The sequence below is a fragment of the Nicotiana attenuata genome, unplaced genomic scaffold, assembly GCF_001879085.1.
Source record: "Nicotiana attenuata strain UT unplaced genomic scaffold, NIATTr2, whole genome shotgun sequence".
Taxonomy (NCBI): Eukaryota; Viridiplantae; Streptophyta; class Magnoliopsida; order Solanales; family Solanaceae; genus Nicotiana; species Nicotiana attenuata.
In genome coordinates, this window is record NW_017671279.1 from 238,202 (window position 1) to 249,864 (window position 11,663).

The 11,663-nt window shown below is 33.9% G+C and overlaps 2 protein-coding genes across 2 annotated transcripts; both read left to right on the forward strand.

The window, feature by feature from the left end:
* The first annotated feature begins 465 nt into the window (after positions 1-465).
* Positions 466-1,357, forward strand: LOC109207252. The gene is made up of 2 exons (XM_019370141.1): positions 466-564; positions 923-1,357. Exons 1-2 carry the CDS (start codon positions 466-468, stop codon positions 1,355-1,357), a joined length of 534 nt encoding a protein of 177 aa, XP_019225686.1.
* A 2,788-nt stretch (positions 1,358-4,145) lies between these two features.
* On the forward strand, positions 4,146-6,227 carry LOC109207254 (7-deoxyloganetin glucosyltransferase-like). The gene is made up of 2 exons (XM_019370143.1): positions 4,146-4,726; positions 5,010-6,227. The coding sequence occupies exons 1-2, from the start codon at positions 4,207-4,209 to the stop codon at positions 5,963-5,965; spliced, it is 1,476 nt and encodes a 491-aa protein (XP_019225688.1). The 5' UTR covers positions 4,146-4,206; the 3' UTR covers positions 5,966-6,227.
* The last annotated feature ends 5,436 nt before the right edge of the window (positions 6,228-11,663 follow it).

An 11,663-nucleotide genomic window follows, 5' to 3' on the forward strand; every position in this document is an offset into this window, starting at 1 on the left:
TTACAGCCTGTAGATACGTTTTTAGATGTTTTAAGATGTATTTGATGTATTTAGGTTACTGTATTCTTGAATACTTTAGAAAAAAGCGGCGTGAATCATGGAAAACCTGTTAATACGATGTTGTATTCAACTGTATTCAAGAGTTGAATCATTGAATACAGTAACGTATATCCCTTAAAAAAGGGACCTTTCAACTGATTAAAAACGGAAAGAAAATCAATCTAGCAAATAGTCTCCTAATATAACTCAACTAACACAATTATAGCACCCATAATCTGTATTTCCCCCTCCATCAACGATTTTCCATCCGAAAGTATCCAAAAACAGAGGATTCTGTCGATTTTCAAATCTCCCTTCTTTCTTTCCATGTTCTTTTGTTACAGTTCGTAGAAATCAATTTCCAACCAAGAAAAATTGAGATTGATACAATTGTATACAGAAATACGTTCAAATTCGATTTTGCATATGGCATACGTTCAAGAAGCTCTTCAGACATACACAACGCTTGGGAAAAAATACCAGGAGATGCTTACCTTGAATGAGGCAATGTTTACACGAATGATTGTAAGTTGCCTTTTATTTATGTATCTGTTTCCTATATGTATCCATGGTACAAGGTATTTAACTGTATATATTTCAAGGTAGCAATGGAAGTTGTATCCTATATTCAGTCAAGACTACTCTAATATTCTGCCAGCATTCATGTAGTATGTATTCTAATATATTCAATGTATTTACATGTATATACATGTATGTCTTTGAATTCTGTATGTACAAATATAGTTGTATCTACTATAGTTGTATTTTAATACAAAATATATTATGATTCTTCGAACTAAATAAAATTATAATACTATATATGAAAATCATATTTAATACGTCTATTCTTATATATATGTATGATTTATTTTTTTAAATGTAGGTAGTGCCATCGACTGAATATTTGCATACGGTGAACGATGAAGGAAGACATTACACAGTATGCCTTTTAGAGAAAAAATGCAGTTGTGGGCGGTTCCAAGTCGACGAATTACCGTGCCCACACGCTTGGGCTGTCCTGAAGAGCAAGTTTCTATTGCCAGAAGATTATTGCTATGATTATTACAAACCAAAGTCTGTTGTAATGACATATGAGGTGCCCGTGTATCCTTTGTCGGACCGGAAAGAATGGAATATACCAGCACATGTAGCAGATGAAGTTGTATTACCACCCAAATGGAAAAGACCTCCTGGAAGACCAAAGAAGAAGCGTGATAAGCCCTTCATTGAATTGCTGCAGAAGAAAAATCAACATTCGTGTAGCATATGTGGGCAAGAAGGACATAATAAGCGTACTTGTAGAAATGCTCCACGTTGAAATTAGTTCACAATCTGACTTGTATTAGTGAAAAACAATTTGTTATAGATTCCGGTGTCATTTCGAATATATTTTGGATATACTTAGTTGGTGTATTAAATCTGAATACATAATTAAAATACGACCATTGTATCTTCATTATATATGAATATAGATGAATACAATCATTGAATACATTGAACTGATGATTCTTTTTGGAATACATATAGTATATGAGAGAGTTAATATGATTTATGAATGTTAAATACATGTATTCAAATACACTTGAATACAAATTATGATAATCTGTTATTACAATCAGTTATATATAAAAGCCATATCCAAATACAGCTGAATACATATCAATGCAATATATCATATAAATATGAATGTCTAAAAGCACCTGCTGAAAATATGTGAACATAACCTGGTGAATACATATAAATACAACTTAATGAATATAGATAAATATATCATGCTGAATACTGACTGATACAATAAGTTGAATACATATCAATACAACATGTTGCATACATACTAATACAAACTGATATAAACATACCAAAACCCAAGAGGTTGAAGGACAGATTAATTCAGAAGCACAAAAACAGACAATACATCGATTGGATACTTGAAATGATAATATATAAACATTGTTGATACGATCACTAAATTAAATTTTTTTTGCTAAACTAACACCATCTTTACCAACACACTGTCCATGAAAAACAGTATTCACAAAAACTCCCATCGAAAACTACATTCACCTAAGACTACTCTAACATTATCTTCACCGATGTATCAGAATCGGTGATGTGCCTAAGAATCTTTGAAGGTGCTTCGCTCTCTCTTACGGCATCAGCGTCTATCTTCCGCATAGCATAGTCCCAAAGGAGTGCACCATATCTTTGACGGAGTAAATTGGCATCAAATTTTACTTGTGGAACCAGCCCAACTATGCTAAGAAACTCTGCGTATGCCGCGACATGCACCCCACAATCCCTGAAAGTAGAACTTAATAGTTTATATTGTTCTGGAGTAAGCTTTTCTTTGAGATTGGATACTTGAATTCTGTTTGTATATGAACAAAGATGCGGTGATAATCTTGGCGGGTGTTTCACAAATAGTTTAATTTCCTGCATACAAACAAGAATTTTAAAAAGGTTTCATATTCATCATCAATATATAAACTCATTAAGTGTTATGAATACATATAAATATAACAAGATACAGTTAAATATTGAAATACATATTAATACCATTTAGTACAAAACAGTGAATATATGCATATAACAAGCAAGGGAAACTTTAATAAGTACGGAAATACAGTAGATGTAAATTAGAATACATCTAAATACATTTAAATACAACATATAATATTCAAGTAAGCACAACTCAGTTAATGATATTGTAAATGTGCAAATGAGTTCTGGATTGTTTTAATGCTTATGAATACAACTAAATACATATGAATAAATCATCATACATATAAAATCACATGAATAATTATGAACACATCAATGTACCGCTAAAGCACATCAGCAACTTTGGATGAATATTGATACAATAACAATTACTTTTTCGTGCCGTGTATCCGATGTTGTTTTTGCATCAACTTCCTTAACCTTGACACATGAAGAATCATTCAAAGTTTTTTTCCTCTTTTTCGCCACTGGACTTTTTGTTTGTTTTGAAGATTTCTCAACTGGGACTTCTTTTGATTTGTTATTGAGAAATTTAGTTCTTCTCTCTGAAGCTGTAGTTGCTGATACATCTGCAAATTCCGACTCCGCTTGAGCTATTTCCAACCAGAAAGAGGGCCCATCTTGTTACCATCTTGTGTGACATTGAATCCGACATTGGAGAGAAAATCGAAAGCGCACTTTCTGATGAGTAAACAATAACAATGGTTATTGTTTAAGAAGCAAAGAAAAATCTGTATCAAAATCGGAAAAACTAAATAATTGTATCAAAATCTAAGAAGCTTAATACTTACCCCAAGAAATTGTATCAGGAATAAAACCATGATTTTAGAGAGAAAATAACTGGGGAGTGATAGTGGGGGAAACCTAGGGAATTTGTGTGGGAGAAGAAGTCTGAATTGTGGGTTTGTGGGAGAAGAGAGTAAAATGTATGCAAAAAGAGAGAGAGAGAGAACGTGGTTGGTAAGATTTACGGTGATTATGTGAGAGAAAAGACTAAAAAGGAGAGAGAAAAATATTATTTAGCATATATGGTGCCTTAAATGTAGGATGTAACTATAATTAGATATTTTGCTATAAAGTATAAAAGGTATCTATAGGATGTAATATTTTAAAATAAATAGGGTACTAAGCTTTTCTATAGGGTGTAAAAATTCCTTTTTGTTTTTAGAAGACTTAACTTAAATAGTCGCTCACCAACCACTTAAATTAAAAATAGCCGGTTACGATATAATATATGCATAATTTATGTATTATATATGTATAATTATATATAATCTATGTATATGCCTAAAAAAAAGTAAACAATAAATGTCGCCGTCTATTTGCGTAAAAATCACTTTTTTTTTAAGTAATAGATTTAGCGGTCATCAATATTAGTATTCATTATTCATGCAATAACAAATAACTCGTTGACACTGTAAAACGACCATATTTCCTTGATCGAGATACACACGATTTATGAACTCGTATATCTTATAACCTTTTTCTCAATTTCTTGACCAACCATATTACCCTTACCAGACTTGATTCTTTTTGCCACTTTCTTGACTTTTTTTGACTTCCTTTTTCCATCTATAAATATATGGGCATTTTCTTCACTACTTCTTGCCAAAAATCATAGTACAAATTAATCTTTCATTTCCGCTCGAGAGATCTAGAGAAAGAATGGGTTCCATCATTGCTGAATTAAAAAAACCTCATGCAGTTTGCATACCGTACCCTGCCCAAGGCCATATTAACCCCATGTTAAAGCTAGCTAAAATCCTTCATCACAAAGGCTTTCACATCACTTTTGTCAATACTGAATTTAACCATAGACGTCTTCTTAAGACTCATGGCCCTGATTCCCTCAAGGGCATATCTTCTTTCCGTTTTGAGACCATTCCTGATGGACTTCCACCATGTGATTCCGATGCGACACAAGACATACCTTCTTTGTGTGAATCTACAACCACTACTTGCTTAGGTCCCTTTACCGATCTTCTTGCCAAGCTAAATGATACTAACACATCCAACGTGCCACCCGTCTCGTGCATCGTTTCTGATGGTAGCATGAGCTTCACCCTAGCTGCTGCACAAGAATTGGGTGTCCCTGATGTTCAGCTCTGGACAATTAGTGCTTGTGGTTTCTTAGGTTACTTGCATTACTACAAGGTTTTTGAAAAAGGATATGCTCCACTGAAAGGTACAAATACACTTCTTTTCGGACTAGAGTAGTTCAATCGGTTCAACTGGACCTATTCTTTTTTGCTTGAAGAGCATGTACAAAAAAAAAAAAAAAATTAAAAAAAAAGTATAAATATCACAAGATTACATTTATTATGAATCTGCTGACTCTAGATCCTGAATTCACTGTTGTCTTGCTTTAAGGCTTTATTAGTATTCTTGATGTATTGAGCTCATCATTCCCATTTTATATGTACATGTAATTTATTTGATTAACTTATTCTCATTTGGAGAAATTGTAGATGCGAGTGACTTGACAAATGGGTACCTAGAGACAACTTTAGATTGGATAACGGCTATGAAAGATGTACGTTTAAGAGATCTTCCAAGTTTCTTGAGAACTACAAATCCAGATGAATTTATGATCAAATTTGTGTTCCAAGAAACAGAGAGAGCAAGAAAGGCTTCTGCAATTATCCTCAACACGTTTGAGACACTAGAGAGTGAAGTCCTTGAATCACTCCGAAATCTTCTTCCTCCAGTCTACTCTATAGGACCTTTGCATTTGCTAGTGAAACACGTTGATGATGAGAAATTGAAAGGTCTCGGATCTAGTCTTTGGAAAGAGGAACCAGAGTGTATACAATGGCTTGATTCTAAAGAACCAAATTCTGTTGTTTATGTCAACTTTGGAAGCATTACTGTTATGACTCCTAATCAACTTATTGAATTTGCTTGGGGACTTGCAAACAGCCGGCAAACCTTTTTATGGATCATAAGACCTGATATTGTTTCAGGTGATACAGCAATTCTTCCACCCGAATTCGTGGAAGAAACGAAGAACAGAGGAATGCTTGCTAGTTGGTGCCCACAAGAAGAAGTACTTAGCCATTCAGCAATTGGAGGATTCTTGACTCATAGTGGATGGAATTCTACCCTCGAAAGTATAAGCAGTGGGGTGCCCATGATATGCTGGCCATTTTTCGCTGAACAACAGACAAATTGTTGGTTTTCTGTCACTAAATGGGATGTTGGAATGGAGATTGATAATAATGTGAAGAGGGATGAAGTCGAAAGCCTTGTGAGAGAATTGATGGTTGGTGACAAAGGCAAGAAAATGAAGGAAAAGGCAATGGAATGGAAGAAATTGGCTGAAATTGCTGCTGCAGAACATTCAGGTTCATCTTATGTGAACATTGAGAAGGTGGTCAATGATATTCTTCTTCCAACCAAACATGAAGTTAAGGAGGTTAATTAACTAAGGTGTATGAATTTCTATATATCTTCCTCTTCTCCTTGTGTTTTTGTAATAGTTTTTCGTAGTTCTTTCCTTTCTTCCGTACTTTTGCATTGTCATACTTTGATATAGTGGCGGAAAAATGAGTAATTAAAACAGGTATCCACCTATATTATCTACTAAAAAGTGGGTTGGATAATGAACTGTTTCAAAAATGGATCAAATATGGATAAAATCTATATTATCCACTAAAAAAATGAATAATCAATGAGTTTAACTTTTACATTTTCAAATATTCAAATTTGGGTGTTCCACAATTTTGGGAGACTATAGATTCTCTTAAAAGTGATCATATTTAAGAAATCATGAATAATAAAAATATCTCCGCCAGCTATATCGTTTTCTATCCGTATTAAACATGGGTCGGGTCGGTTATTTTATTCGTTTTGCAATTACCCGTTTTCAACCTCCCATATCCAACCCGAACGCTAGGGGTGGGCATCGGTCGGTGCTGTGCGGTTTTCAAGAAATTCGGTTCGGTTTGTTCGGTTTTCGGTTATTGATTTGGTGTACCGATGACCGAACCAATATAAATTCAGTTGATTCGGTATTTGAAACTTCGGTTCGGTTGGTTTTCGGTTTTGTTTGGTCGGTTTTGTGTCTCATTTCGTAGTTGCTGTCAGCTATCGTTTGAATTTCAAAATTGACGCTACGAAAGAAACCTTCCATATGGGTATTAACTTGTAATCTTCAAGTAAAATAATAGTGGCATACACTTTAGAACTACTAAATAACTTGGTTCATTTGCCTTCACACTTTGGTTTTTGAATCATATTCGCTTGAAGAAATCCGATGTATTAAATAAAGAAAGAATATGGCACAAGAATTATGCTTTCTCCCGCCAAAGAAAAAAGAAGAATTGCAATAGTTATGCTTTTTCCATCCAAGAGCACATTACAAATTGAATTATCTATAAAATATAGAATTTCCAAAAAGTAACAGAAGTGCATCACATTATGCACCTGCTGCACCATCAACTAAAAGTAAGAGAAATTGTGTAACAGCAGTAAAATCGAACTAAAGAGGAAAATATGAAAGGAGGAATGGAACTAATGGAACACGAACCCTAATTGTAAATCTGATATGGAGACGGATTATGGTTTTTGCCATTTTGGGCTTTAGATTTATGGATGGGTATTGACTTATGGAAATTTTACACCCCATAGAAAACCTTAGTACCCTATTTATTTTAAATAAATACTATTTTAAAATATTACATCTTATAGATACCTTTTATCCTTTATAGCAAAATATCTAATTATAGTTACATCCTACATTTAAGGCACCATATATGCTAAATAATATTTTTCTCTCTCCTTTTTAGTCTTCTCTCTCACATAATCACCGTATATCTGCTCTAACCACGTTCTCTCTCTCTCTCTCTCTCTTTTTGCATACACTTTATTCTCTTCTCCCACAAACCCACGATTCATACCTCTTCTCCCACCCAAATTTTCTAGGTCTCCGCCATTATCACTTTCCATTTCTTTTCTCTCTAAAATCACTGTTTTAGAGCCGATACAAGTGCTTAGGGTAAGTTTAATTCTTAGGTTTTGATATCATTATTTTGTTTCTCTAATTTTGATACAGATTTTAGTTTGTTTCTGAAACACTAACCATTGATATAGATTTTAGTTTGATACGATTTCTTTAACCCCAAAGGCAATTGCCAATTGAATCAAAGCTAAGGGCTTATGGAAGCTATGATGGTACTGCCAATGTGTCAGAAGCAATGTCGAGACGAAAACGGATTCAAGTGCCACTGTATGAGTGAATCTCATCAGCGTCAAATGGAAATTTTCGGTCGAAACCTAAATCATATCGTCGGTGGCTATTCGGATTTGAGAGCTTATTTCTCGAACACATGAAGCGTAGCCACCGCTTCAGTCGTGTGGCTGCGACTGTTGTGTACAATGAGTATATTGCTAATTGCCGGAAATTAGGGTTTGTTCTTGAACAAAGACGACGGATTTTGGGGCTGAGCAACTTGATTTTCTGTTAATATATTTCAATGTATTTTCAACGTAACACGCTGTATTTTCATGTATTTCATTGTATTCATTGTCTTTTTTTTCATTGTAATTCAATGTATCTCGTTGTATTCCATGTATTTCATTATATTCACTGTCTTTTTTCTCATTGTATTTCAATGTATCCCGCTGTATTTTATGTATTTCATTGTATTCACTATCTCGCTATATGCCATGAATGTATTCATATATTTTTTTTAATTAATATAATTTATGTATTCAGATGTATTATATAATTTCTCTGAAGATTGCTATGTTTTTGGGATATTTTTCGGTTGAGAATCTTTTTTATAACTGAAAATACAAATTTTGTGTGTTATAATTGAGTTTGTTGAGTTATATTAGGAGTCTATTATGTTCATTGATTTACTTTCCGTTTTAAAAACAGTGTAATCCCTTATTTTACGACGTGAATACAGTCGAATACAATAATCTGTCCAGCTGTAATTCCATGTTTTACTCCATGAATACAGTCGAATACACTCGAATACAACAACTTATTAGCTGGACTTCCCTGATTCACGCCTATTTTTGCTACTGTAATCATGAATACAATAACTTAAATACATCAAATACATCTTATAACCACATAAAAGGTATCTATAATCCGTAATATAGCAAATGGTATCTATAGATGGCTAATTAATACTAAAAGATAGTGCTTTATGAAAATTTCTCTTGACTTATCGGGTAATGCAAATTGGGCTAAAGAGGAGGTGGGCTTAGCTTAGGACAGAGGTAGGCTAAGGGCTTAGCTCATGACTAAAGATGAGCAAACCCATATGTGCAGCTCAAAACATCGATTTTTCCGAACTGCAACTCCAAAACCAATCACCGAACCGAACACCAAATTTTAGAATAAACTATACGGAATAAACCGAAATTGGCAGTTAGGCCGGTTTTTTCGGTTCGGTCGGTATTATGCCCACCCTACCCGATCTGCCCTTCTGTAAACCGTACTTTGATATAGTACAGTAATTAGTTGGAAGGAAAATATTTCTTGCTTAAGATCCTTCATCACATAACCATGGAATAACTTTCATGTGCCTACTATTATGCACCAGGCTGCCCTTTTATACCTTATGTCGACACAAATGAGTTAAAATGTAAAAATAATGAACTGCATCAGACATGCTTACGAATCGAATTATGATACTAAATACAAATCATATATGTGTCACTATATTTACGTTGCTTTCGAGGTAGAAATGGTCTAGTTATTAATACTTGTTTGTTATTATCGGAAACAAGTCGCAACATGAGAGCTGAGATCGGAAATGGATTCCATTTGTGTCGCATACAACAAATTATTCATCGTCATTCCAAGTGAGACCAAGAAAAAGGGGATAGGAAAAACAATAAATAGAAAAGGATAGTTTTTGTGGTTTTGTTATTACTAAAGGAAATAAATAAAATATTTTATATAAAAAACACTAATAAGCAACTTTGTAACTCAAGTTGGGTTTGTTCATGTTTCTAAATCTAAATAGATTCAAAAGGTATTTGTTATGGCTTTGGCAACCATCAATGGTTCAGGGGTTTACCCCTTTGAGGAAGTTGAACTGATGAATTTATGTGAACCTATTTATGCATTCCTCCCTAGGTTCTATTGAGGGATCAAATCCTGAAATCCCCTTCCCTATCATTTATCAAAGTCTCGAATCCTCTTCCCATTTTGTTGTATCTCTTTTTTTGTTCTTTTCTTTCCTTTTTTTTCTTTAACTAATCAATTGCGGGTTACAACTCTATTTATCACTTGCTTCTTTCCTCTGATTTATTATCCGTAATTCGAGGGCCTTAGCGGTGTATCTATCGAACGTAGGATGATATGCATCTTCTTGATGTATTTGATGATCAAGAAGCATGTAGCAGCACTCCATTTGGATCTTGAATGTTGGTAAAACGCTGAGCAAGACATATTTGACATGATCATATATTTGATCTCTTTGTACATATTCCAGGAGTTCATGAAATTGCTGAGATGATCACCATTTTCGAGATGCTTTCTTAAGAGAATATGTAACGCTTTTTATAGGATTGACCTAGGATTAGGGTAGAATAGCCTCCAAGTTAGGGTTTTGGTAGAGTAGCCTCCAAGCAACCCTAATAGACTCCTAAAATTTCAAGAGTCGTCTTGTAGTATCTTGAATTTAGGATTTAGGCTGATCCGTTAAAATTTCGATGTCTATAAATTGCCCCTACTTCAAGGTTTGTTGGGTGCAGTCTTGCCGAAACTTGAAGACGAGACTTGAAATACTCGATTATTGCAACAGATAACTTTGGAACTTGTAGTTTTCGATTTGCAGGAGGAAGAGATGAAGGGCAGAATTGGTCCCACTGGGCGTGCCAATTTGTTTGCAACAAATTTTCAAGATATGAAAAATAAGTTGCAATCACAAAATAGGAGAAAAATATTTTTACTAATCAATTGCGGGTTACAACTCTATTTATCATTTGCTTCTTCCCTCTGATTTATTATCCGTAATTCGAGGGCCTTAGCGGCGTATCTATCGAACGTAGGATGATATGCATCTTCTTGATGTGTATTTGATGATCAAGAAGCATGTAGCAGCACTCCATTTGGATCTTGAATGTTGCTAAAATTTTGAGCAAGACATATTTTGACATGATCGTATATTTGATCTCTTTGTGCATATTCCGGGAGTTTATGGAATTGTTGAGATGAACTCCATTTTCGAGATGCTTTCTTAAGAGAATATGTAACACTTTTTATAGGAGTGACCTAGGGTTAGGGTAGAGTAGCCTCCAAGTTAGGATTTTGGTAGAGTAGCCTCCATGCAACCTTAATAGAGACTCCTAAAGTTTTAAGATCGTCTTGTAGTATCTTGAATATACGATTTAGGTTGATCCGCTAAAATTTCAATGTCTACAAATGCACCCTAACAAATTGAAGAGTGACAAGAGTTGTGATTTTTTCAGAAAAGACCACCAGAAGTTATAACAAGAAGACATAAGGGAGCTCGTGGATCAAAGGTCACAATTCTCGGAAACTGCAAGTGTTCCAGCATTCAAGCACTTCAACACAAATTTCAAGTATTCAAGATCAAGATCGAAGTCAAATCAAATACAAGGCGTTCAAGATCAAGGCTACTTGTTCGTGATAAAATTTGTGGCAACAATCAAAGCGTTCGCGATCAAATTCAAATTCAAGATCAATTGCCCTTGAATTTATATTTGAAAAGTAGAATCAGAGGAATCATAGAGATTGTAACACTCATATTACTTGAAATCAAATACTATGATTGTTACAATATTTTTCGGTCTTGATTATTTTCTTGACGCAATTTTGTTGTCTGCAACTTGCTTTGTCTTTTCTTTTTATCGAGCAGGCAGAATATTCAGAAAGGGGTGTTCAAATATGAATGAGAATTTTTAAAAACCGTTTCATATAGAGTCAGTACCTAGTATTATTTTGTGACAGGTTACCTAATTCATTTTATGTAAAAGTTATGTATTACTTCTAAAAATATCCCCTTTTATATTTACTTGAACCTTACCAGTATTCTACAAGAATTCAAAGTAATTTTTTAAAGGAGTAGTTTGATATATATATATATATATATATATATATATATATATATATATATATATATATATATATATATATA

Coding starts and splice junctions, on each gene's coding strand:
- LOC109207254 (XM_019370143.1), top strand. CDS start 4,207: ATGGGTTCCATCATTGCTGAATTAAAAAAACCTCATGCAGTTTGCATA. Junction 4,727..5,009: donor AGGATATGCTCCACTGAAAG/GTACAAATACAC, acceptor GAGAAATTGTAG/ATGCGAGTGACTTGACAAAT.
- LOC109207252 (XM_019370141.1), top strand. CDS start 466: ATGGCATACGTTCAAGAAGCTCTTCAGACATACACAACGCTTGGGAAA. Junction 565..922: donor CAATGTTTACACGAATGATT/GTAAGTTGCCTT, acceptor TTTTAAATGTAG/GTAGTGCCATCGACTGAATA.